This window comes from Harpia harpyja, chromosome 13 (genome assembly GCF_026419915.1).
Source record: "Harpia harpyja isolate bHarHar1 chromosome 13, bHarHar1 primary haplotype, whole genome shotgun sequence".
Taxonomy (NCBI): domain Eukaryota; kingdom Metazoa; phylum Chordata; class Aves; order Accipitriformes; family Accipitridae; genus Harpia; species Harpia harpyja.
In genome coordinates this window covers 11,722,233-11,744,995 of record NC_068952.1, presented here as the reverse complement: position 1 = coordinate 11,744,995, position 22,763 = coordinate 11,722,233, and the positions used below count along the sequence as shown (strand labels likewise).

Below are 22,763 nucleotides of genomic sequence, written 5' to 3'. Positions count from 1 at the left end.
CAGCAACCTTCTACAAACAGTGAAAGGCCTTCTACCAATTAGACTTCAGAAGGTCTAGAAAGAAGACTTTTCAAATGTATTACACCTTTTCAAACAAGATTACCATATCAATTACAGGGAGGTCTTTCCCATCCCTCTTTCTGCAAACTGCTCCACTCCTGTGTTCATAATAGGATTTTTTTTTTTTGGTTGAGGAGTGAAACTGAAGAGAGGGAAATATTCTTTCAGAAGAAATTCTTGTGTAATTTAACATCAGCTGCAGAGTTTCAGTTGTAAAACTCATGCTGCTGAGTGTCTTGTGACCTAAACAATTTTTTTCATGTATCTTAGATTTCTTATGGGTAAAATGATGTGAAAAACTTACTTTGATCAGCTGTATCCTATAGCACAAGGTTATCTGATATGTTGCAAGTTTTTTTTTTTCTATGAAATCAGGGTTTACTTCAGCTCAAGTAGTGATGGTTGGTAGATAGTTTTTACCATTGTCCAGTACAATTTGAGTTATTTTCTCTTAACCTCTAACTTATACTGAAACTTTTCAATGCTGTAGAGGTGTGACAAATTGCTTTTGGTTCTCATTTTGAAGTTCAGCTGAAATATTCTCTTGAAAATTGCTTATGATGGCATTTGTCTTAAGTGTGGTTCTAGTGACTGTTCTTCTAACTTACTGCAAAGTGGTCAAATAGTGTAGAAAATATGCATGACTTTTTGTTATTTTTAATCACTTGTATGTTTAGGTACAGCATGAAACTTCAATAAAATATCATGGTAGGTTTTTTTTTTTTAATGACTTTGGGTTATTTTTTTGTCCAGTCAAGGTTTCTATTCCAGAAAAGATCTAAGTAATTTCTAAAATCAAGACAGGACAAATGGGAATGAACTAAACCAGATTTTTTTTAAGATTGTTAAATACCTACCTCATTATTGTTCTACAAAGAAATCACTGAACATAAAGCCCTTAAGCCCACCCTATAGCTAATCATTAATGGGTTATTATATATGTAAGTCTTCATGCTCATTAGACTTTGTTTTATTTCAGATACTTTTGAAAAGATGCCAGTGAATGCTACCTATATATTTAAGCTCTAACTTCTAAGAAGTTACTTTTTAGAACATAAATATTTGCCTTACTGCAAAGCTATCTTCTTCCTTTGGAAGTCTAATCTTGCAGCCTCTGCACTGACTACACTCTAGGTAACTGAGGAAATTCCTTTGCAGAAGCATTTAGATGGGTGTCTACAGAGCAACTTTGTAGTAAAACAGTACTTTCAGCTCATTATAAAAGCGTGGCATGCACACAAACTCACTCCCCTTTACTTGAAAAAGCACGCAGTTTTCAGAGAATAATCACTTTTACTATGATTTACAATAAAAACCATTTACAGCATCTCCATGAAAAATAATGCCATTTTGAGACTGGCACAGATGTTTTCCATTATCAAAGAGGAAGCTAATGTAAAACCTTTTCTTTCTGCCTTAAAGACTTCATAAAGTAATTTAAACGTTTTTAAAAAAAAAGTCTCTTTAAAAAGTCTACACAACACTAACAAATCAGCATGCATGCAAACTTATTTAAACCGGACCAGCAGTGCTTGAATTAACCTTTAAAAAAATAATAATAATCACATGAAGAGAGAAGGTGAAGGTAACTTTACCTACACGAAAAGTCCTTTGGATATTACCGTTCAATAAGCCTGAACTCTGCTAGCAATGGCAGGTGGTCGGAAGAGTTATTTTCGTTGGGAAGACCATTAACAGTCCAAAGATCTTTCTCTGTTAGAAGTGCCAGCCTGCCAAGAAGTTTCAGACCTCCATGAACAGAATCTTCTGCTCCTGGTTTAAAGAAAAAAAAAAAAAGTAGAAACATTCATCATTGTGGGCTAAAAAAAAAAAAAAAAAAATCACACATACATACGCACAAGGAGGAAAACAGTATGGCAGAAATAATCTGAAGTCATTATTGTTCCATGCAAAATCACCAATAAGGTAGTTCAGAAATTCTTCTTGTTTGCTATTACTCTCACAGTACAACTTTGAGCTCTGCTGATTCTAAGTACTCTGCAAGACACTACCCCTCCATTTTGTGGAGGGATAAATTGAGGTAGAAAGGGAAAGGGATTTATTTGTTCATTGTAACTCCCCTGAAAAAGCCTTACACAATCCAGTCCTATACTCTAGCACAACAGCATTGCTGAACAGAGCTGACACTTGCAAAATTAAGCATCTTTTGAGAGTTACTGGTTCACATAACATTTTATTTCTGTATCCTCAAGCAAGCAGTTCTCCAGCAGGCAACTCATACAGGAACTCTTGCTCATAAGTAAGAAAGCCTTCTGGCATTTCCCTTCCTATCTGTTCACAAGAAAGGGATCTTCCTCCATTATTTCCTGCTACCTCTTGCTATTATCACCTAAAAAACCCCCAAACAAACAAAACCACCACTACAAAAAAATCCCCCCCCACACACACACAAGAAACACCGTATTGCTCATGGAAGAGGGGAAGATGACTCACAGCTTTGCTATTATTACACTATACTTAAAATATTTGTGTCTTCATTAAAAAAAACAAACAAAACACAAACAAAAACCAGAAAACCATCATCAGCAAAGAGTAACAAGCTTTTTCCAGCTCAAGTAAAGAAATTCCATTGAGAATGAGATCATTCCATGATGTGTCAAACTTTTAGACTTCTGGAGCTATCTACTTGAGTGAGACGACTATTCAGCAACCCTAGCTATTGCTTTCAGAGCACAGAGATTATTCTGAGCAGGTTGGGTGCTTTCAGGACCAGCACAAATGGCAGCTGTAACTTTGACAAGAATATTTTCTGTATGAAAGTGATCAGCAATTTCAGAACTTCCTGGCTGAAGCTGGTACTGGCTTACACTTAGGCGTATTTTAAAGGATTATCCAGCAACTGTTAAACTCCTCGGCTAGTTCAACAGCTTCACTCCATTGCCATCTGCCAGCTTTCCAGTTCTCTAACAATGCAGCAGCTGTTTACTGCTGCTCTGAAAAGTTTTTTACTGCAAAAATGTCTCAGTAGCTCCACAGCACACATTTGCCCAGCTCTTGAGCCAAATTTATCATTTGACAGCACCTGCATGTCTACGAAGGAGCAGTTTATTGCTACAGAGAGCTTGGTCTGCATGCAGTGATGTCAGCTCAGACTACTCTGGAAACAGCAAAACTGAGTCCTGCAGGACTCGGGCAGATACTGAACCCTGCTTTCACAGCAAATCCTGAATACCACACCAAATACTTGGCTAAGCATGACATAGACTAAAGCACAAAAACTTTCCAAAAAAACCCCTTTACATGGAAAAAAAAGTGATCCATCAGCCTAGACCACATTTAATACTCACTTGTTCAGACTGAAAATCCAGACTATTATTTAGTTTCTAAGAACTACCAAATAAAAGCTACAGCAGTTTAAACTACCTGGAGAATTCAAGTTTGGTCTCATTCTGTACTCTGATGTGGGGTGAAGAATCTATTTGAAAAACAAGTGCAGAAAGAAAAAAGTGCTATAGCTCTGCTGGGACAATGATGGTGCAAGAAAATACATAAGCAGGCACATTAGGATTAAATTTTGCACAGGTATGCACTCTGAAATCACACAGCATTCAGAAGTTATTTAGATTCTTCTCATATCCTAGTTTTTCAGTCAAAGCTTTTATTTGTGTTGTGAAGCTTTTGTATTTGATATTTTACATTAAGATAGCATTTACTGTGCGTGTTATGACAAATGAGACATTCGTGCATTGACTCAATGAATTTCAACAATCTAGTCTCAAGGTATAAGAGATGAAGGTGGTATTTTCATCTCATATATTGAAAACAATGTTAATTTATAAAAATCAGTTGCAATCTATAGCGGGAGCAGGAGTGGAATCCAGGTTTCTTTGTTCTGAATTCTGCACAGCCATTTATCTGCTAGCACTGCACTGTGCAATGACCTTTGACGACGGCATAAAACACAGAACTAATGATGACATGGGAAAGCACGCTGCTCAGAAGTATCCACGGTAAGAGCACAAATGCAGTAAAGGATAGCACTGTGTTACCCATCAAGAAACACACCCGCGGAGGTACCATGTCTTTCTTGCACCATCTGGTGAGTTTTAGCTGCAACTGCAATCAAGAGAGTGACAACTGGGCATGTGCAAGTGACTGCTCTCAGAGCAAGGGCCACAGAGGTCATTTACTTGACAGACAAGACTATCAAGACTATCTGAAAAGTAACCTTCTAAGAAACAGTTCATTTATCAGTTTTAATGCACATCATAAGTTGCCGTTCACCATTTTGTTGATTAAATGATTGGAAATAGTACTTTCTTGTAGGTCTGGCCACTAAGGTCCTGCATAAGTTACTGACAAGCAGTATTTCTCAGGTGCTATTTACACAGCTGCTTTTCTGTAGCCTCAGCTCTTGTCTCAATACTGAGATGACAACTACAGGAACGTTCAGTTAGGTGGAAAAGTTTGCCCTGTGTGGCACTACAAGTCCAACTGTGGGGAGTCAACAAGGCCAGCCACATTTCTCAGATAACAGCTGACATTCAAGGCACTACCACAAACCTCCAAGGTACTTCATATGGATTAAATTTTCACTACATTTCCCTTAGAACAGCATCCAAATGTTCCTATTTAGCATTCATGAAAAATAATTGAAAGTTGGTTTCTTCACCTGGCTGGGCAGCAGTATCATCATTTGCTGCAGAATAGAAGATATAATCCACAGTGACAGCACTTCGGGAGTGACAAGTCGTTACTTCTGGTATCCCAGTTTCAGGAAAGTAATGAGAATATACTGAAGACAATTTAAAATGATGCTGCAATTTTGAAGACAACCTAAACAGGAGTCAAAAGAAAAGGATTTTATTTTCTTGTCTTTCCTAGAAAGAATAAGCAATGAAGAAATACCAAATAGTTCCTGGTTACAAACAAAATGAATTATCTGGATATGCAAACTGGCATTTCTCTCGTGATCAACCCCATAGCCTTTTGTGTTAGTGGCCTAAACCTCTGAAGGCAAAATGCAGGCAGCTTTTTCAAGTAAAAGGCAGATACCCAAGAGCCTATCAAAACTGGCTAAACTGACACTTCAAATATACATAGCTTTCACCTCCATCTACACTTTGTGTGAAGATTTCATGTGTCCTTGTTCAGCAATCTGTCCCTGACACATGGGTAGAAGTGTCTATGAGAGCAGCTTACATGAGAACAACAGACCATGAACTCATCTAACCAGGCACTTCAGCATATAGAGAAATTAAGATTTTTAGTTGTTTTTTTCTCCCCTAAACTAAAGCTATCAAGTGCTTTCAGGTTAGGCTGTGCCTAATCTTCTTTCTTCCACTCAGGCTCCCATTTTGTTTCTCCCCATCATGTATCAGTCTGTTCCTCTTCAGTTCAGCCCATCTTGTCTCACCTGTTTTTTCAATCTTGAAAATAAACTGCAAAACCGCACCTCTCAGCAAAAGAGCTCCTCTCTCCCTCCCAGCCATTTGCTCCCATCAGCTCTGCAAATCATCCATCCCTCAGCTCTACCTGCCTCACCTTGCATGGCTGCATTTTAAACCTGAGCTGCAATGTGTTCTGGTTAAAAACCAAGCAATTTAAAGAAAAAAATCGGCATGTTACCTGCCTGATTTAGAGAAGAGAGACAAACATGCCAGTCAATACAACACAGAAGGGTAGTAATTCCTGCTCTTGTTAGATGACATCCTTTTTAAGATGAGGCAAAAAACCCTGCAAGCAGTGTTCAACATGTGGCATGCTATGGGTTTACACCATATAATAGGGCTTCCTGTCTTGTTATCTACTGCTTTTCTCAGAAATGCCATTACTTAGCTTTTTCATCACCAAGAATCACCAAGGGTTTTAATATAGCTATCTGCAGTGATACCAAGATTTCATTTCTGGTAAGAAATGGCTGACTTGGAGCCTGACATAACACATATACAGCTAGGGCAATTTCCTTCTATGCCTTACTTTATATGTCTTTCCCAGTTTGGTAAATGCAAATACATTCTTCCTTTCAAAAAGCAGTTATATTTTCCTTCTCAGCAGTCTAGTGGTGGTTGCTTCCTCCTTCAGTTTAATAAGCAAATGTTTTGATCTGAGTTGTACTACCAAATCCATAATACTCCAAATTTCTGGGACTCGGAGAACTTATATTCTCCCACAGAACTTCTGACAAGGAAGATCTTCCAGTTCCTTTCCCTCCTTCATCCCAATTTCATATTGTATTATAGGATTTTATTAGCATCCATAAACCAGTATCTCAAAAACAGTAAAAAGAGAAGTGCGAACAGTTAAGCAGCTGGACAACACTGGGGTTTTTGTTCATTTCCCCCCACCTTAAAAACATGGTTTCTGCAACTGGACTGAAGTTCACAGCTTTCCTACGATATCACTACAGAGCAAGATGTCCTGTTTATATCAAGGAATGACTAAAAATGTCAAAAGCATTCTTTTAATAAGCAGACAGAAAGCACCCTCTAAACAGCACTGACACCTCGCCCCTGCATTCTGAAATAATTTCTGCAAGTTCCCACAAGAACACACACTCCATTATTTCCAGTTCTAGTCTTTTGCTATCTGATCAGTCTCTTCATGTTTAAATGGACGATTTTTTTGCCAGATGGGCAGACTGGGTTGGGTCAGCATCTTTTATCCACATCTGGAATCAGATGCAAGTTCAGTCTAAAATAAAACAAAACAAAAACAAAAAACAACCCCCCAAACTAGGAACCATCAAGGGCCTCCATTTTTTTCCCCCAACACATACTTTTCAGATGCTATTACAATCTCCTGAGTGTTGTCCAGTTTTGCTGCTTCCAATTTTTCTCCTGCAAAATAAAAATACATTCAATTTACATTTAAAAATAGGATGTGGGCGAGACCAGTATTGAAGAACTACAGAAAGGAAAAGCTACAGAAAAAAGTATCTTTAAGTACACTTATTTTTTGCAGCAGGCAAGATACAATTCATAAAGCTGGACTAAATTCTTCTGTTGAATTAGTAAGATCCCCTCCAAAGACTCTTTCAAATGATGTCCCATTCATTTAAAATTGGTTTTTCTGTCAAAGAAAAAATGGTGGATGAAAGATGTAGTAATACTCAGCAAGGAATTACTCTGCACTATAATACATAAACACTGAAGCAGAACGTATGTTCCTGCTGCATACGTGTGCTGCATTCCTCCATCTCTTTTCCCAGTCACAGCACAACTGGCTCTCATGATGCAAACGCAATAGTTTAAATATTATGCACCAGCTTGTGAATGGCAATTTCTAACTATTATCTTCTTAAGATTCAAATTTGCAACTCTTTACATGAACACATAGCTTTAGACTCTAATGAGCCCAACAAAGAAGTTTTGCAAGCTCAAGACTCACTGTTTTTCCCTGACTAGAACAAAACATCTGTTTTTCAGTGCTACCTGAATGATATTTTCAAAGGACCACAAAACTCATCAACCCAGAAACTGACCTGCATTTCCTTCTTTTTGTTGCTGTTTTATTTCATATACACAGTTTTGTGAAATACCTAATTTTTTTGGCCAAATTGGAATAGATAAGATTCTTTGTCCCCTTGGAAACTGTTCTTGTCCAGAGACCTAAGGAAGACAACATGAGCTTTTCTCAGGCAGAAATCTGATTTAAAAAAAAAAAAAAAAAACACAAACCAAAAAAACCCCCCACAACACAAAAGCAACAAACCAAAACCTGGAGTGGACATTTTTTGTAAATTTTAAAGTTTTAAGCAAAGAAAAGCCCCACCCCTTTAGAATAAATCTTTTACAATGGCTTGTCAAATCTCTGTAAAAATAACAACACCCCTTATGTACACCCCCTTCGTTTACTCTTACCAACTTTTTTGCAGGTACCCAGTTTTTCAAGATAGTTCTTGTGACACTAAGCTGAAAGACTACCAAAACCACTTTTAGCAACATAACAGGACTGAGTATATACAGCTCCCTAGCAGACACTTACTTTATCTTCATGACATTTACTCTTCCGGGAGCAAGTCAAGTCAAAGCTGGGCTTGAAACAACTACCCGCTAGCAACAAACACCAGTGGGGTTATTTTTTCATGTCTTCTCATTTTATGTACTCCAGTTACTTTCTATTAAATAGCATTTGACACATCCAACAGCTACATACAAGAGGTTAGGTTCAGCATCTAATTGCATTTTTGCTTTTACAATTATTCTAGCCACTGTAATTCAAAGTTTATCTAAAATAAGAGTCATCTTCCCATGGAGTACACAGTAGGTATTTGATTAAGTAGTTATTTTATCCTACTTAAAGACTGGGACACTTAAACACAGTGATACAATCATCCTGTGGATAACTATGTTTCAAGAACAGTTAATTTGTTTGCAAGTTTTTAATTTCAGAATTCTAGAAGCAGATACAATATTCTGTAAGGCACAGCTAATATACTCAAGCATATTTTAGTAAATCCACAGTAACTTTCGCTTTGCAGACCGCATAAAGGGCCCTTAGATTGGTACTGCAATGGAAATAATCACAGCTACAGCATGCTAGCACCACTCAATTAAATATTCTCTTTAATCAGCATTAATCTTTTTTTGTGAGAAGTGAAAAGCATAACCTACCTTCCCTATAGCAAGTCCTTCATAATTTAACTTTCCTTCCTTTATAAATCTGTACAATGGAGAACCAGGAACAGAATTGAAGTCACCACAGATAATAATTGGACAGAAGGTACCATCCTTCTGAGGGGCAACACTAGCAATCTCTGCCAGGAGCATTGCAAGTTGGGTCAGTTTGATGTCCCCTCGCCTTGGGTTATACAGCAGATGTGTGTTGGCTATACAGATTGCAGCATTAGTTTTACAGTGAAGTATAGGCTCCAAAAGCAACACCAGTCCAACGTTATCCCTGTCCAAGAGTGGAATATCGTGGCGAAAAAATTCCACAGGGTTTGATGAAATCAGGCGAAATTTGGAAGTTTTGAAGCAAATGGCACAGCCATCAGGTTTTCTCCCTGTCCTCATTTTATACTCACAGTGATATCCTGCAAGAAAGGCAATTCAAAACATAAAATACCATTGTATAAATAGAGATTATTTTTTAAAAAAGTTAGAAAAACCTCACACTACTTTTATCACATGGCAGTCAACACCCAGTCTGAAGTACCAAAGACTATGTGAAGTTCACATAGAAAAGTGAACACAAGAGTCTTTCTGTCCTGTCTAGCTTCAGTTTACATACTACAGGAAACGTGGTCTGATATCTTTTGTGATGTGTAACCACCTACATACTTTAAGATACCAGGCATGTTCTTCTCTCCTCGTGTGGAAAAAATCCCAAACCAAAACAACAAAAAACCCCCCTGCAAGTCACATGAAAGTGAACTTGCGTATTGCAGTTTTTTCTGGATGTTACCACAATGGTTTAGGAATAATACCAGAGAAGCATTCGAACCAAAAGCAATAATCCCTGTAAGTCATAAATCACTGTCTAAAATGATTCATAGAACAAAGGTCTCAAACATATTTACACAATTATGTAATTATCATGTTAGCAGCAAGCTTTCAACAGGGAAACTGAGACACTCATCAAATGACAGTATCAGAGATCAAACAAGTCCACCTGAAAATAGTAATTTGCCAAGTTCTTCATTTTACGTAGAGGTGAAATGCAGATTTTAATGACACCTTATTGATGTAAGAAAAAACTAATGATCTTGAAACAATATCTAGTTTTTGCCATTTTAAAATGCTTCTCTGCCCAGTCCATGCCATATGAATTCATAAAGTACAGCCCCATGAAGTGGAACAAGTTGACCTCTGAGCTCACGCCAGTGCTGGAACACAGGGGATTCCTACTCCTCTCTGCCAGCTCCAGACCATGTGCTCTTGCCACTTCTTGTGGCACCTACTGTTAACTCAGTAAGCCAACAGAAAACTAATCCAGGAATAAAAAATTAGTCTGGATAGTATTCTGCTGGACTGGTGGATTTCACCAAGGTAAAGGTCTAGTGAGTGCCAGAACTAGCCCGGAAGAAGGGGCAGGACTGGGAGCTAGGGAGGGGAAGAGGAAGAGCTACAGCAAGCAACAGATCCTCATGTATAGCAGCAGGAAGCTCGGTTGCCCAGACGAGTCTGGCCTTACAGTGTTGTTTCACATTTCAAGTGGATTTAAATCAGTACTGCCATTACTCTACCTTCTTTACAAACACTCCATTCTGAGAGCTAGACTACCTGCAACTAACCAAGAAAGAAAAAAGTATCAGTCCAGTGCTGTTCCTTGAATGGGCTCCTCCTGGCATCAGGCAAGTACCAGTGCCAGGAAGAGAACAGGGCCCTGGGACTTGAAGGAGGTGCAGGGCACAAAAGATTTAGATCAGTTTAAACCACCATGGAATCACACCTCTAGCAACATGTTCCTTCCATAAATTCACACAGGACAGTGATAAGACAGTGCTATTTAGGCTGACTGACAGTACTAGTATAAAAACTAATTAATATAAACTCACCATGGATAAAATTTAGTGCTGATATTTGGAAGGTTTCAAGCCAGAAAAACATATCTTAGAAAAGCCATCCAACAGGAATACTAGTAGAAAACACTAAGGTAGTTTCAAGAGAGCACTTGATGAATTTATAAAGGGGAGTACACAACATTGTTGCATCTGATGGCAGGAGACTTGATTCTATAATCTAAGAGAGTTTTTCTGAGGAAAATAGTACTGGGGCAGGGGAGAAGACAATGTATTGGTCACAAGAGTTTCATCATACCCAGGGATTCCAAACTTGACTTGATCTCTGTTCTGTAGTGGTCTTCTTGCACTTCTTGTAAACAGAGTACCTAAGGCAAAAGTTTACAATTAAAAGATATTAGTAACTACATCAAAATATTACTGTATCGTATCTCTGTTGGCCAGTCTGCATAGGTACTAAAAAAAAAAAAAAAATTCAGAGGCTTTTTGCCTCCATAATCACAGAAAAGGATTCACTCTCCTATAGAAAATGCTCCTTAAAATTGTGAAGAGGGCCTCAATTCCTCCCACCCTTTCTCAGACAGACATACATTTTCAGATGTGAAATTAAATTTAATGAAAACAGTGACCTGCTAATACATTCTCAGCAGTCTGGGGGAGGGCTAAATGCCAGAGCAGTGTGATGAAAACGCCAAGGGCACACTTTTCATTACCTACAGGGTGGACAACAAGCTTCCATTTTATAACAACCTGAACCAAAGATCAACCTCAAAATACTCCATTAAGAGAGTTCTGAGCATCTTGGAGTCTTCTCCCTGCACACTGCAGTAACACACAGATTTACAACCACCTTCGGACTCTGATGAAGGACTGAGTTCCTGAAGGGTAACAAGTTAGCACTGCTTGCTGAAATGCAGCAACAGACTGTACTTACCCAGCTGATGCTAGCTCATTCAAGGTCTCAAAGGAGAACCAATATTCAAGCAATATTCTGAAGTCTCTGCTTCACTTTAAGGTTACAGTTCAAAACAATTGATCAGTTAAAAGTCTATGTCCTTTAGCAAGAAATTCCTCTGGGCAAAGGGCACCTGCACCTACTAGGGTATGTGAGCAGCTGCTCATCATGACTCAATGCATGCAATACAAGGCATCACCTCTTTACCCCACTGCTGCATTGTGTGGCTCTGCAGACTTTAGCAAGTACCCTGAACTGAACTGCTTTTTGCTAGAGGGGTTGGCTTCAGCTCCAACCCTTCCACCCTGGAGAACAGTCTGTTACCACTAATAGCAACAGGCAGATTGTCACCAGAGTCCCTTTGTCCAATGCTCCTCCCAGAAAGCCCACTAATGTATCTCACTGTAAAGATACATACATACAATATGTATAAATTTATTAGGAAGAAAAGCAGAGCTTGAAAAGGACTTTAATGTCCAGCTTCCTGGCTATGTACTAACATAACTGCATTTTTCAAATGGTACAAGGTAGTTTTTTCTGTGGCTTCCTTAATACAACTACTTTGATTTTTTCAGTACTGGTTTCTGACATGAACAAGTTGGATTCTATCACCAAACTTTTAATGGCCTGAACAACTGAAGCAAAAAGTTTACTGACTTGACTTCCTGAATAAGATTAACAGTAAGTGACATGTCCTCAAAAAAACCCCCCAAAACCCCACAACCAGTTGAGAACATGGTAAGGTATTTTTTGAGACCCCAATGTAAGCAGAAGTTCAGAGTTATGCCTCAGTAGAGAACAGCAAGCTTGTTCACAAGTCAAACAGTGCAGAGTACCAGATGAAGAGAGAAATGAACACCTCAGAGGAATACTTTTGGATCAGTCTCACATGAATGCTACTAACCTGCATCTTTCTCTCAGCCTTGAACATTAATCTCAAGAAAATGGAGATCCACATAGCAGTCTCATCACTCCAGTCCTCATACAATCAAAAAAAGTCAGACATTTGAGTCTGCCTTCCAAATAAAGAATTCAGACATAAGTTCTCCATTACCTGGTCTAACAAATGGCTCTGAAGGATTAGCAGCCAGATTTTAGAAAGAGACTTTTGATTCACTGAGTATACAGACTCCTGGTGTAACTACTACCTAAACAAATATGAAGTCAAAGTCACACACCTGGAAGTTAGAAAATGCCCGTCCTGGAGGTTGTCTTAATTTGACCCTCCTGTGTGCATGCATACTATTTTTCCTCCACAAAAGCCTGGCATGCAAGATTAAGTGTTTGCAAATAACGACCAAAACTATTCAGTCTTTCACGTCATTTGTACCAAATAACTTAGGGCACAATTAAAGAGAGAGCCTCCTGAACTGTACAGTCCCAGAAGCTGAGACTATCCTGGAGAAAGGTGCCCTGTTCTCCTACTCTAAGCATCTATTGTTAGCTACTGTTACAAACATGACACTAGACTAGGTGGACCTTTGACCTATGCAAGTAAAGCTGTTCTTATGTTCGATGTCTTATTTACAGCACTCAAGTGTGCTCTAGGTGCAGACTGAGAAAGATTTATGTGAAGAAAGGAGGTTTTGGAATTACAAAAAAAAAAAATTGCAGTGTATCAGCAGAACATCAAAGTCATGTCAAAAAGACCATTCTAGAAAGTTATCGACAAAAAAGGCAACTATGAGTGATATGCACTGTAGAGTTTGCCTTTTCTGTAAGTTCAGATCGCACAGAATACAGTAATTGCACAAGCATAAATCAAAACTACTGTTAAGCATGGCATAACTAAAAGCTCCGTTGGATTCACTAGACAGCCCACCTATCAAAATAAGGAACAGCAAGAATTTGCTACTCCAGTTTATCAGTTTTTAAGAAATATCCACATGCTCATTTTCTACTCACATCTGCATCCAGCTGTTTGATTTCTTGTAGAATGTTGGGAAATCTGTATGTCCAGATTAACAACCGTTGCCTGCAGTGTTTGTACAGGTGGGAGTTATCTTCTAACAAATTCTGTGAGAGGATATTGTAGGACATGACTGTAAAATCAAATTTTGCCTCACTTTCTGTATTGCTTTGGTCAGTTTCTTTATTTTCAAAGATTTTCATTGTTCCACTGTGCTGACAGAAATATTCCCAATGTCTTTTGACAGTTCCTGTTAAAAGCATATGAAGCAGAAAAAGTTATGTAATAGACTGTATGACTTCTTACTGCTCTTAGAAATCATTCCACTGACAACTATTTGTCTTTCAAATTGCTTAAGCAATTAACAATTGATTAGCAGTGATTTAGACCCTCTGTTTAAGATGAACTTTATACAAGCATCAGTAAAAAACAAAAACAAACAACCCCCCCCCCCCCCAATCCCAAAACACAGCACAAAGCCATTATATGCCCTGGATTTCAAACTGCTTTGAAATTAGGAAACTGGCATGTCCTAAGGAGATGGTTGCAGTCAGAGTACACCACCCTGCTCCCTGTAGAAAGGCTGTCAAACTGGTAAACCAAATCCAGTCTGTTGACATAGTCTTATGCTGCCTTCTGCCACTACCTCCTCAGTGGAGATGGGGTATGTCTGTCTGGGGTACACCCTTTAGAGCAGCGTATGGGCATCTTGTTGATCTCTCTAGCCATGACTAACAAAGGGTTAGGAATCAAACAAAGGGTTCAGCTCTAGCCTGTGTACAGTCTGAAAATCTCAGCCATAAGCTGCAACAGGGTCCATTACAGGGGTCCCAAAACAGATAAAGAACCTGATCTCCCTCAGTGAGGTTGAGAAATTAAAAAATTAATAAGCCTCAGAAATACCAAGAACTTCTGAAAAGGCTTACTTTGCCTTTCTACCATTCCTAGTTTCATACTTATTCTTAATATCATTATATGAAAGTTTATAAAAATATGCCTGCCCATCATTAAGCATCCAATTATTTTTCAGATATGTATTTTTCCACTTACAAAACTCATGAACAAAGGTGCCTTTCAGCCTTTATGTCTGAACCTATCTGAGAGTATACCGAGCTCCAGATATCTGCGCTATCAACCAGTGGCAGACTGCAGCTATAGCTCTTAGTATCTGCTCTATTTGGGCATTAAATTTCAGCACTGTACTTACATTATTCAGGACTTTATCTAGTATTTGCAATGAATACAGCAAGGCTTTAAGTACTGTTTCTACAGTGGGAGAGAGGCTGCATTATTCCTCAACAGGTGTCTTTAATTACCATCACCTTACAATATGTGAGCAAAAGATAACCAGGTAGGACCACAATGATAACCACACTCTCAAATAAAGGTATGTCGAGGGGGGGTTAAGAGAGGACTGAGCAATAAAGGCACAAAGCAAACTCCCTTCCTTCAGCTCCTGAAGATGGATATGATGTTTCTGAGCCTTATGGATATTTGTGTCCAAAAATCCCTTTGGGATGCAGATGGCATCTGTCGCCCTTTTCAGCCATAATACAACTTCCAGTTTATTTTGTTAAGGAAGTGATTTATGCAAGAGGGCCTTAATTTTTACTGTGCCCCTCTATTTGTTTCACAGTAGACAAAACTGTTACTATCCACAATACTCAGTAAAACATTTGGATGCTATGTAGATGATTATATCTGTAATAAGCTAACGCAGACACTTTTAAGTTTCATGAAAGTCTGTTACTGAGTTGGTAGACATCTTTGCACTTCTTATTGTATTTATCTGGATAAGTACACTTGCTATTTGCTCTGCCAGGCACGGTCTGACACAAAACTTGCTAACATGCCAGTGGCAGAATACAGTTATAAAAACAAAACCACACAATCACACTGGAAGCAAATACCACTAAATCTCAGTCCATTAATTCTCAGTTATCTAGGTCACAGATAACTCGACTGGCTCAGAAAGAAGCCAATTCAGGTCCAGCAGGGTTTATGAACTCAGGTACAGCACAAGGAATGAAGCTATACAACTGCCAGCCCTAAAGCAAGTTAGCTAGATCTTTTTGCTTTAAAAGAGTTCCCCAAGTGAACAGACATGATCTGGCAACAGATACCTGAAAGAGTTGCCTGAACCAACCTCAGGACTCCCCAGCTGGGCAATCCCTCACATAACTGACTGCATTCTACTGCCAAGAGCAGCGAACCTAATTCCAGCAGACTGTTCGACAGCGCAAAATACAAGTTTACAGACTAAACAGCATTACAAAATGTAACATTTTTAAGACAGATGTTTTCTTGAGAGAGGTGCCAAGAAAAACAGTAACTCAAAAGGTGCAGGCAATACTGCTTATAACTTGTTAGATGTGTTTAGCATTACAAATAAACAAGGAAAATGAGCAAAGAGCATCTTTTACCTTTCTTGCTGCTCTGTTTTTCTTCATTCTGTGCTACAGAAAGACACAATGCTTCCTTCTGACTGGAGGAGTTTGTTTCTTCTTCAGGAGTTGAAGTATCATGCTGGCCACTGAGTCTTCTCTTCTTTGTCAATGGCTCTTCTCCCTCAGATTTCATACTGGGGTTAGGTAGGTGAAAGCAAGAACTTTGCATGAAGTTATCAAGCTGCCAATTAGAGTTCTGAAATTGTGTCCAAGGCCCAAAAAATGGAGGGAGTCTCCAGTTTGCTGAGAAATCACCTGGAACAGGGGGTGGAAACGAGGCCCAGGGATAGTGTCCGGCCCATCTCATACAGCTGGAAACCGGGCTGTTCAAGGCGAGTATCTGAGAACCGTTCCAGTGGGTGATCCAGTCTCTTCCCAGCCTCTGCATGTGACGGGGCAGCATGGAGTGTCTACCAAAGAAAGCACAGGTTTCATTACTTACCCACAACTACATCAGCCTATAGAAGGCTGTAGATGCAAGTCATCCTGGTCGTGACTTGTAGAGAAATAATATCTTGTATAAGCTAACACATACAACACGTTCAAACCTTTTTAGATACATACAAGATATTTAAACCTTTATCTAAATGATATGCAGCGTGGGACTTTTCAAAACAACCTTGTATTTTTCTCCCCCTTCAGGTTTACAAATGCCATTTAATTTCCAAACTCTATCCATTTGAATAACTATTTACAATTTATTTTCCGCCTTGTTGAATTCAACTACCAGATCTTTGAAGTGCTCAGTGGAATGACCTTTACAAAAGGTCATTTTTGCATGCTGCATTAACTTTACGATAAGGCTATTTGAAAGGCATCAGAAAACCACTTTCCTTCAAGCAGTCAGAAATTTGTTCAAAAGCCATTGACTTGGCTCAAACTACAATGCCAAGAAGACAGGGAAACAGAGGTACTAACTCTCACAGCATCCCTGGCACCAGCTTATAGACTAAATTTGTCTTCTTATTTCTTTTCCAGCTGGGAAAAGCACAGCTTAGTGATTAAAGCCATAGAAAATAAGGTGTTTTTTTCCTTTCTTCCAAAAAACCAAAAAATAAAAATCTGTGTGGCAACAAAAACGCAGGAAGGAAGGCTGAGTGACATCAAAATGTCCCAGCTTCCTCATTGTTTACATAAGAAGGCGTATTTTTAGCTTACAAGCAAAAGATATCGAAGATCAGTATGCCTTAAGCTGAACTAAAGCGAGAACCTCCCAGCTGCCGTTCAGCCTAGCAAACAAGCCTAAATACAGCTTCCCGCAAAACCAGCTTCTCCTGAAACAGCACTTTCCACCACAGCGCACCAGAAGTAGCTCGACAGACACATTAGCAAAACACACCCCAGGGCACCAAGGCATTACGACGGAGCCGAGAGGAAGAGGCGCCACGCCTTTGCAAAAGCCCCCCGAAACACCTCTTTTACGGAAAAGCGCTGAGAAAGTCTCCCTTCCTAAAAGCCCAGCCCCGGGCGAGTACTTCCCCACAACCACCGACACTCGGCAAAGGAAAAGCCCACGCCCGCGCCGTGTTTTGTTTACCGCGGCCATGCTCTGGCTAATGGCGGGTATTTAGAACAAGTGACTGTCCATCAACCCCCGACCTGCCCCGCCCGGCCGGGCCGGGGGCTCAGCTCCCGCGGCCAGGCCGCTCGCCGGCCTCCCCCAGCCCCGGCTGGGACTTCGGGCTGTCCATGAACGGGCAACTCCAGCGCCGCCGGGCCCCCGCCAGCCGCACGGGGCCCCCCGCACAGGCCGCCTCGGCCTCCGCCCCAACCCCCGCGCCGCCGTTTACCTCCCGGCGGGCCCGGGCGCGGGCCCGGCCCGGGGGGCCCCGCTATCGGCGCCGCGCAGCCCCGGCGCCCCCAGAGGGGGTCATCCCAGGGCAGCCCCAGCTCCGCCCGCCGCCACCGCGCTCCCGGGCCGCCGCTTACCCGGCACGGGCGGCGGCCGCGCCCCGCCCGCTCGCTCCTGGGACTTGTAGTCCAAAGGCCGGCGCTGCGCCCCGGAGCCATGTTTGATCCGGGAGGCCGGCGCGGAAGCCAGGCCGCCATCTTGGGCCGGGGCGGGGTGGCGACCCGGGAGCCCGCTCGGCTGCAGGCGGGCTGCAGCTTGCCTCGGCCGCCGGGAGGGGGCCGCACCGGCGCAGCAGCGGCTGCAGAGCGCAGCAACGGCGGGTCGTAGGCTGCTTGATTTCAGACTTCTGATTCTTTTAAATGGATGTCACACTGTGCTAATGCAGTAGTTTCCACATGCGGTCTTCTCCCTGGGATTACCGTGTGGTCCCTGTAGGGTCAAAGGGTCGGTCTCAAGTAAGAGCTGCCGCGGGTTTCAAGGTGCCATTTCAGGGCAGCAGCACCATGTTTACTGCTTGCAGAAGAACAAAACCCACTCACCTGAGAGAGTATTTTAGCATTCTCAGGTTAAAACGCACCTGAAGACGCCCTGCTGAGGAGACCTGGCCTCCGGGACGGGTGGGAGACCTGCCCGCCCCCGCAGGCCCCGTAGGTGGACCCACCGCTACTTACCAGCTACATAAACAATCCTCTTGATCTCTGTTGATGTTGCTTGAATAAACACTTGAAACGCTTTCTTGAGGTCTTCTGAGGACACAGTAAACGCTGGCTCTGTTTAGGGAAACGTAGTACAAAGCGAATGAAATATGATAGTGCTGAATCGTGCAGATGCTGTGCAGGAACTGTAATCAAGTAAAATACTGTTCTCTGCATTGCTTTTACTTGTGTCATAAAAGTGAATGTAAATAACAATAATTTTAAAGTTTCCCCAGGAGTGGTAGGGAAGACTGGAACTGGAATAATGTAATTATGTTAAGAGTGTGCTAGTTAGGCAACATGTCAAATGCACTTTGGGTTTTCCACTTCTTGGATACAAGTTACTTACTGGCAAAAGGTAAAAATACCCATCCATTTTCTGTTAGTTTCTTCACAATGTAATAAGAGAGCAACGCTACTAGCTCCATAATACGTGGGTAGTAAAAGATCTCCCAACTATATTTTCCAGACCTATGTTATTTTGGTAATTTGTTCTTTTCTATATTTTTGACATATTCCTATGTATTTGATATATTTCTAAGATAGAAGACAGTACGCCATAGCTTTAGCAACAACAACAAATGCTGTTATTTTTAGGAACAGAGGGAATCTTCCCATGGAATGCAGTTATTTTCTGTATTTTGACCTGCACAAGATGCCCAAGTTACTCTGTCATTTCAAAGGTTTTTACGTAATAGTAATCTCAGTAATGATGCTGGAAAAAGGGAAGGGGTGAAGCTTTGGGTTTTTTTTTTTTAAGATAAGCCTTAATGAAAAGGAAGATATGCTGTTAAGCATAAAAGTTAATTGGGTAACAGACAGAAGATAAAAAGATTAACCTATTAATAAGATGCAAATTGTTTCTCATCTCAACGTTGCTATTATTTCTTGCCTTGACCTAGGAAAGTCTTAATAAGCCAGTAACACTTAATTGCGGATTGTTTAGTCTCCTCTAATTATTATTTTGTGTATCTAGGTTGACTATACCATGCTAAGAGATATTATTCAAAATAGGTATCTCCAAATTCTGATTGTAACTAGAAGCCAAATTATTTTATGAGTCATTTGAGCTTTCGAAACTCCCTAGTGAATGCGGGCTACTGACTCACTGAGGGATGTTTTGATTGATTATACTGCACATAAGAACAGCCATGGTTGTTCAAATCAATGGTCCACTGAGCTCAGTTTCCTGCTTTCTAAAAGCAGTTAGCAGCAGATGCCTAGAGAAGTGCAGGAGCTGGGCAAACTTCAAATGAACACTCTCCCTGCCTGTAGCCGTTTTCAGCTCAGTAGATTTCCTAAGCCTGATGTGTTTGTCTCTTTAGTGACTCTCAGTGACTCTCTCCCCCAAGTATTTGAATTTGTGAACTTTCTGCATCAGCAACATCCTTTGACAAGAGTCCTGCTGGTCTAGCACTCATTATGTGAGGAACTATTTTATTATTATTAATTTTATGACCCCATTCATACCAGCTTCACTGGCCTCTGGTTCTTGTGTTAAGAGAGACTGAACAGTCCATCCCCATCCATCTTCTCCATGCCACTCATGATTTCATGGACCACTATCATGTCCCCTCATGTTATTTCTTCTTCCATGCTGAAAAATCTCAGACTACTCCATTGTTCTGCGTGAAGAAGCTATTCCATATATCTGATCAGTTATTGTCCTTCTTGGTTCAACCATGGAGTTACGCTGTTGCAATATACTCTTCTCTGTCTTGTTCTCTATTCCTACTGCTTCTTCTCCCTTCCTCCTCCCACCAAATTGCTAACTTTTGAGTGAGACAGCATTTGAAGATGGAATTTTTTTCTCAGAACATGCATCAGTTGGCTATTGAAATTTAAATGAGCTCTATTATATAATTCATCAGGAATTAGTCAATGACGGCTTCAGTCCCATTGATTTCTGTTTATACCATTAAAACCTCAAAACTACCACATCTTATGAGACGTTACAAGTAAGTGCTGCTTCATAAGCAAATTTATACCAGAACTGGTTGTCTAATCACATTATTACACTAGAGGGTTATACGAGCTGCATGATGTATCAAATAATTAGTATACCATGCTAGAAAGCGTTCCTTGTTTACTTGAGTGTATTTTCAACCAGCTGTTTGTTTTTTGGATGTGATGCCACCACATCTGAGTAGGTGCAAGCTTCCTATAGCTAAAATTAGAGAAGTTGAGAATAAAAAAGTATCCTTGAGATCATTCTGTCCATTTCAGATCTAAACAAACCTCAGATTAGATTCCCTAATATGTACATTAAAATTACTCCAAACAGAAGATCTCTTCTTGGAAAGTCTCTTTCAGTGAAACTTCAACTGCATCATCATTAGTATAGGTAAACAGTCACTATCTAATGGAGTTTGATGTGTATCTTTTAGCTTTGCGACTTAGAAACTTGCTTTGGAAGAATGATGATCACGACCGAATTATCTCCGAGGTGCTCCTTTTGGTAGTTACTTCCATGAAGTTAGATGTACCAACACCTTGTCAAAAGATGTAAAAGACACACTCTTCCTCTCTCAGAAGGTGAGAATGGCAAGTGAGCTTCTAACAATCAATGTCCTCTTTCTTCCCCATTCCTTAAGAAAATGTTCCCCATGCAAAATAGACTAGACCTATCAAGCAATTCTTAAGAGATAAAAAGGATAAAGAATCTTTTTTGATAACTGGGAATGTCAAAGTAATCAAAAAAAAATGGAGAGGCAGGATGCTATAAAACTCATGCTTGGGCTGTTTCTGTCCTATGACATGTTAGGAAGAGTCATTGTGTTCTCCCACAGAAAACTCTGGGATAGCACTATTCAAAGAAGCAGCTCTATCTGGATACTAGAACACTTCTATGTGGAGCTCCTCTGACCTGACTTTGCTAGGCTCTCCAGGACTGTCAAATCAACACCAGCCCTGGGAAGGGAACAGCTGGTCCACTCATGCCTGTTTCCCTGACTCTGCACATTTGCAGGACCTACTTGCCTCTGGTATGCAGGTTGGAATTCCTATTATAATGAGATATGAATTGAATGAGGGCAGTGTTGAAATTAAAAGTAACACTAATCTTGTAATCACTAGGAATAAGGATGAGGTGAAACTGTGGCAGTACTTCCAAACAGCGTGACACTGAAACTGCATGGAAATACTCAACAGCTTGTAGAAGTGAATCTGACCTGGAACTCAGAAAATGAATGTGATTATAGAAAACAGCCTTTCATTTACATAGCAATAATTGGGAATGTTGTAAGGATTCACGATGCAGTTCAGTCATCCTCAAAGGAGAGACACTTGCTTACTATGAGCTTCAGTACAAGAGCCTCTCATCTTTTACAAAGAAATGCAATTAAGTATTTTTCTCTATGTTAAAGATCTGCATGAGATCAGAGACATTAATAATCTGGTAATGAAAAGATGATTTTTCCAACATCTGCTATTAAATGAATGAAAACAGAGTGATAAAACCAGAAAATAATCTTAAAAGTTTACATAATCTTAAGTGTGATCTCTATTTGCATAGATCTATGTTGGTACAGATCCTGCTACAGCCAAGTAATTGAAGGTACCTGTAATCTTACAGAAGGAGAACGTCTTGCCGCGCAAAGTTGCGCTCCTCTGAACTGAAGCAATGTGCCTCAAACCCTGGAGAGTTTCCTCACACCAAAGTGTTTCGCAGACCTGTGCGCACACGAGAACCCATCTGCAGGGAGGTGTCCAGGTACAGCTTAAAGAATCTGGAGAACACATGAAACACAAACCATGGCGATTCAGTAACCATCAAACTTGCCTTTCCGTTAACATTCCTCTTTAAAATCCGCGAGTCGCTTCTGCGTCACAGGCCTTTAGATTTAGGGCAGCATATCTTAAAATAGCCCACGGCGAACGCTGGAGGTGGTGTACCACCGCTGTCAGTGGAAGGCCTTACCACAGATTTGTAGTCGCCATGCAGCGCCTGCCTTTGAAAGGGGCTCGGTGGTCACTGCTGAGTGTAAATCCCTCACAGCCGTGCCCTAGCAGAACACCGTGAACGGGACTGGGCTGCCGCAGGGCCGTGCCTGGATGATTTGACCGCGACACCTTGGCTTCACCCACGCTACGCAGACTTTCAGGCTCCGGAGGAGGCGGCGGCCACCTCCAAGCTGCCTGTTAGGAACCGGGGATACTCAAACCCGGCAGCTGGAAGCGGTGCGGGAGGGAGAGGGCCCGGCCAGGCCGCGGACCTCCCGGCACCCTGGCGGCTGCGGCGCCCGCCTCTGGCTCAGCCTCGGCCCAGCCGCCAAACCCAGTTAAAGAACACCCACCCACACAAGCACCCGGGCAGTCCCCTCACGGCCGCCACTCTCCCCGGCGGGCGGGCGGGCGGTTGGGTTCCCCGCGGCGGGGCGGGCCCGGCCCGCCCAGGCCCCCGGCACCGCCCGGGCGGGG

The 22,763-nt window shown here is 41.1% G+C and overlaps 1 protein-coding gene across 8 annotated transcripts; it reads right to left on the bottom strand.

The window, feature by feature from the left end:
- Positions 1-1,333: 1,333 nt before the first annotated feature.
- On the bottom strand, positions 1,334-22,734 carry ANGEL2 (angel homolog 2). Of its 8 annotated transcripts, none has more exons than XM_052806047.1 (11): positions 22,644-22,734; positions 21,905-22,072; positions 18,321-18,419; positions 15,774-16,207; positions 13,347-13,600; positions 10,785-10,854; positions 8,637-9,058; positions 7,505-7,631; positions 6,800-6,860; positions 4,694-4,857; positions 1,334-1,833 (listed from the first exon to the last, which is right to left on the bottom strand). In XM_052806047.1, exons 4-11 carry the CDS (start codon positions 16,198-16,200, stop codon positions 1,679-1,681), a joined length of 1,680 nt encoding a protein of 559 aa, XP_052662007.1. In that variant the 5' UTR covers positions 16,201-16,207; positions 18,321-18,419; positions 21,905-22,072; positions 22,644-22,734; the 3' UTR covers positions 1,334-1,678. The 8 variants fall into 8 exon arrangements, with proteins under 8 accessions (XP_052662007.1, XP_052662005.1, XP_052662003.1 ...); XM_052806045.1 differs by lacking the exon at positions 22,644-22,734 and adding an exon at positions 22,264-22,623 and having other exon boundaries at positions 18,321-18,490; XM_052806043.1 differs by lacking the exon at positions 22,644-22,734 and adding an exon at positions 22,264-22,623.
- Positions 22,735-22,763: the final 29 nt, after the last annotated feature.

What these genes read in the sequence shown, in the direction of transcription:
- ANGEL2 (XM_052806047.1), bottom strand. Translation starts at nt 16,200, where the DNA reads ATGCTGCCCCGTCACATGCAGAGGCTGGGAAGAGACTGGATCACCCAC. An exon ending in AAGGACTTGCTATAGGGAAG is followed by an intron (nt 7,632 to 8,636) that starts GTAGGTTATGCT and finishes TGTCTTCCTTAG; the next exon opens with GTCTCTGGACAAGAACAGTT. An exon ending in ATTGTAATAGCATCTGAAAA is followed by an intron (nt 4,858 to 6,799) that starts GTATGTGTTGGG and finishes ACTCCTGTTTAG; the next exon opens with GTTGTCTTCAAAATTGCAGC.